At 47.0% G+C, this 2,500-nt stretch overlaps 2 protein-coding genes across 2 annotated transcripts in view; both read left to right on the plus strand.

The window, feature by feature from the left end:
- The window catches only part of LOC138053413 (uncharacterized), a 726-nt gene extending 36 nt beyond the window's left edge, over positions 1-690 (plus strand). The window contains exon 1 of the mRNA XM_068900055.1: positions 1-690. This exon is cut by the window's left edge and continues 36 nt beyond it. Within this exon, the coding sequence (XP_068756156.1) occupies positions 1-690 (690 nt within the window).
- A 146-nt stretch (positions 691-836) lies between these two features.
- Positions 837-2,500, plus strand: part of LOC138053414 (uncharacterized) — a 2,208-nt gene continuing 544 nt past the window's right edge. The window contains exon 1 of the mRNA XM_068900057.1: positions 837-2,500. This exon is cut by the window's right edge and continues 544 nt beyond it. Within this exon, the coding sequence (XP_068756158.1) occupies positions 837-2,500 (1,664 nt within the window).

Raw genomic sequence — 2,500 nt, forward strand, 5'->3', positions numbered from 1 at the left:
AAGGTCTGGACCGTGGACCGCCTCCCAGTTCTTAACAGAAATGTTCCTTGTGAGGAGGATGTGAAGCGATGGCCTCACTTGCGCGGCATAGAGTTTCCCAAGCTCGATGAAAAGGCCGTTGAGATTTTGATTGGAAATGATGTCCCCGAGGCTCATTGGGTTTTCGAGCAGAGGCGTGGAAGACGTAAGCAGCCCTATGCTGTTAGAACACCCCTTGGTTGGACACTCATTGGTCCCCTGGGCCAAATGTCGACTTCTGAGGCCCAAGTCAACTTTGTTTGTGGAGGACAAGAAATGCTATCGAATCAGTTTAAGAGACTGTACAATGCTGAATTCTCGGAATCCCTGTCGTGCTCGAAACCAGCATTTTCTGTTGAAGACCATCGGGCGCTTACCATCCTAGAAAGCTCTGCACGAATGGTAGATGGCCATTACCAGTTGGCTCTACCCTGGCGTTTCCAAACCCCTTGTTTGCCAAACAATCGTTCTGTTGCCGCACATAGACTACAAGCCCTCAAGAGACGTTTCTTAGCTGACCCAGTTCTGTTTGAGAAGTATAAAGACACCATTGATCAATACATAGCTAACGGCCACGCGAGGAAAGTCTTAACTCCGGATGATCCTTCTCCTGGCAAACTCTGGTACTTACCACACCACCCGTGTTTCATCCCGGCAAACCCAACAAAGTGAGAGTAGTCTTCGACTGCGCTGCATGTTTCAGAGAGACCTCCTTGAACGATCAGTTGCTTCAAGGACCAGACTTGACGAGTAATCTAACTGGAGTTCTTCTGCGATTCCGGCAAGAGCCTGTTGCGCTAGTGGCAGATGTGGAACAAATGTTTCACCAGGTCACAGTTAAGCCCGAAGACTGTGACGCCTTGTGTTTTCTTTGGTGGGAGGACGGCGACTTTACAAAGAGAGTTGTCGATCACCAGATGTTGGTGCATCTATTTGGAGCATCATCATCTCCTTGCTGTGCTAGCTTCGCTCTTAAGAAGACAGCCAATGACAACAAGTCCAGCTTCGATGTCCTCACTATTGATACTGTGAACCGTAACTTCTATGTAGACGACTGTCTTAAATCAGTTTCCACGGTCCTAGAAGCTCACAGACTCGTTTCCCAGCTGTCGATTCTTCTTGCTCAGGGGGGATTCCACCTTACAAAGTGGATCAGCAATTGCCGTGAAGTTTTGAAGTCCATACCGGCACATGAGAGAGCCCCTTCGATAAGGGATTTAGACCTTGAAGATTTGCCTCTAGATCGTGCATTAGGAACCCAATGGGATGTCGAGAGAGATACTCTTAGCTTTAAGGTTGCCAAGGGAGACGTTCCTAGCACAAGAAGAGGAATGCTATCACTGATTTCTGGATTGTACGACCCCCTGGGATTCGCGGCTCCGTTTATCCTGCCAGCAAAGACGCTGTTGCAAGAGTTATGCAGACAAGACTTTGGCTGGGATGAACAGATTCCAGATGAGAAACTTTTGAGATGGCGAAATTGGGTTGGGAATCTCTCAAACTTGGAGCAAATCACCTGGCCGCGTTGTTTCAAGGCAAAAGGATTTGGAGATTTGACCGACATCCAATTGCATCACTTTTCAGATGCTTCCGAAGTAGGCTACGGTGCGGCTTCCTATCTTCGTCTTAAAGATAATGCTGGCCACATTCAATGCTCCTTGGTGTTCGCGAAATCCCGAGTAGCTCCACTGAAGACCATTACAATTCCTAGAATGGAGTTAACTGCAGCTTCTGTCTCTGCAAAGTTGCACAAGTTCCTCGAAGAACAACCTGATTTACCAATCCACAGGTCTATATTTTGGACAGACTCAACCATAGTCCTCCAGTACTTAAGGAATGAAGCCAAACGATTCCAGATATTCGTAGCCAACAGACTTGCAATAATTCATGATGTTTCGTCATCACGTCAGTGGCGCCATGTTGACTCACAGTTTAATCCAGCAGACCTAGCTTCGCGGGGATTGTTGAGCATCGACTCTGAGAAATTGCGGTTTTGGCTTGAGGGCCCGGATTTTCTGAAAGAAGAAGAGCACAAGTGGCCTAGCCTACAAGTAGAAATACCTAGCTTACGTGATGATGATCTTGAGCTTAGGCGAAGAAAGTCTGAAGTCCATACTGTGGTGCAAGAAGACGTTCTGCAGTCGTTACTGTCACGTTATTCCTCTCTCTATAACCTCCAGACGTCAGTGGCTTGGTTGTTGCGCTTTAAAGATCATTTACGTGTGCGAATTATCAAGCTTCCCACCGAGAAATACATTAAAGGAGGTTTGACAGTCAAAGAAATTACCAGAGCAACAAAAGAAGTAGTGAAAGTTATCCAACGAGAGGCATTCCCTAAGGAGCTGGTCATTTTGCAAAGAATAATACAAGAACCGACAAGGCGTTCTTCCGAACGAAAGTGTCTCCGAGAAAGGCTGAATTGCATAGGATATGCCAGTCCACCACACAAGTTAAGCCCGTTCCTTCATGATGGTGTGATTTG

The sequence above is a fragment of the Montipora capricornis genome, chromosome 6 (genome assembly GCF_036669925.1).
Source record: "Montipora capricornis isolate CH-2021 chromosome 6, ASM3666992v2, whole genome shotgun sequence".
Taxonomy (NCBI): domain Eukaryota; kingdom Metazoa; phylum Cnidaria; class Anthozoa; order Scleractinia; family Acroporidae; genus Montipora; species Montipora capricornis.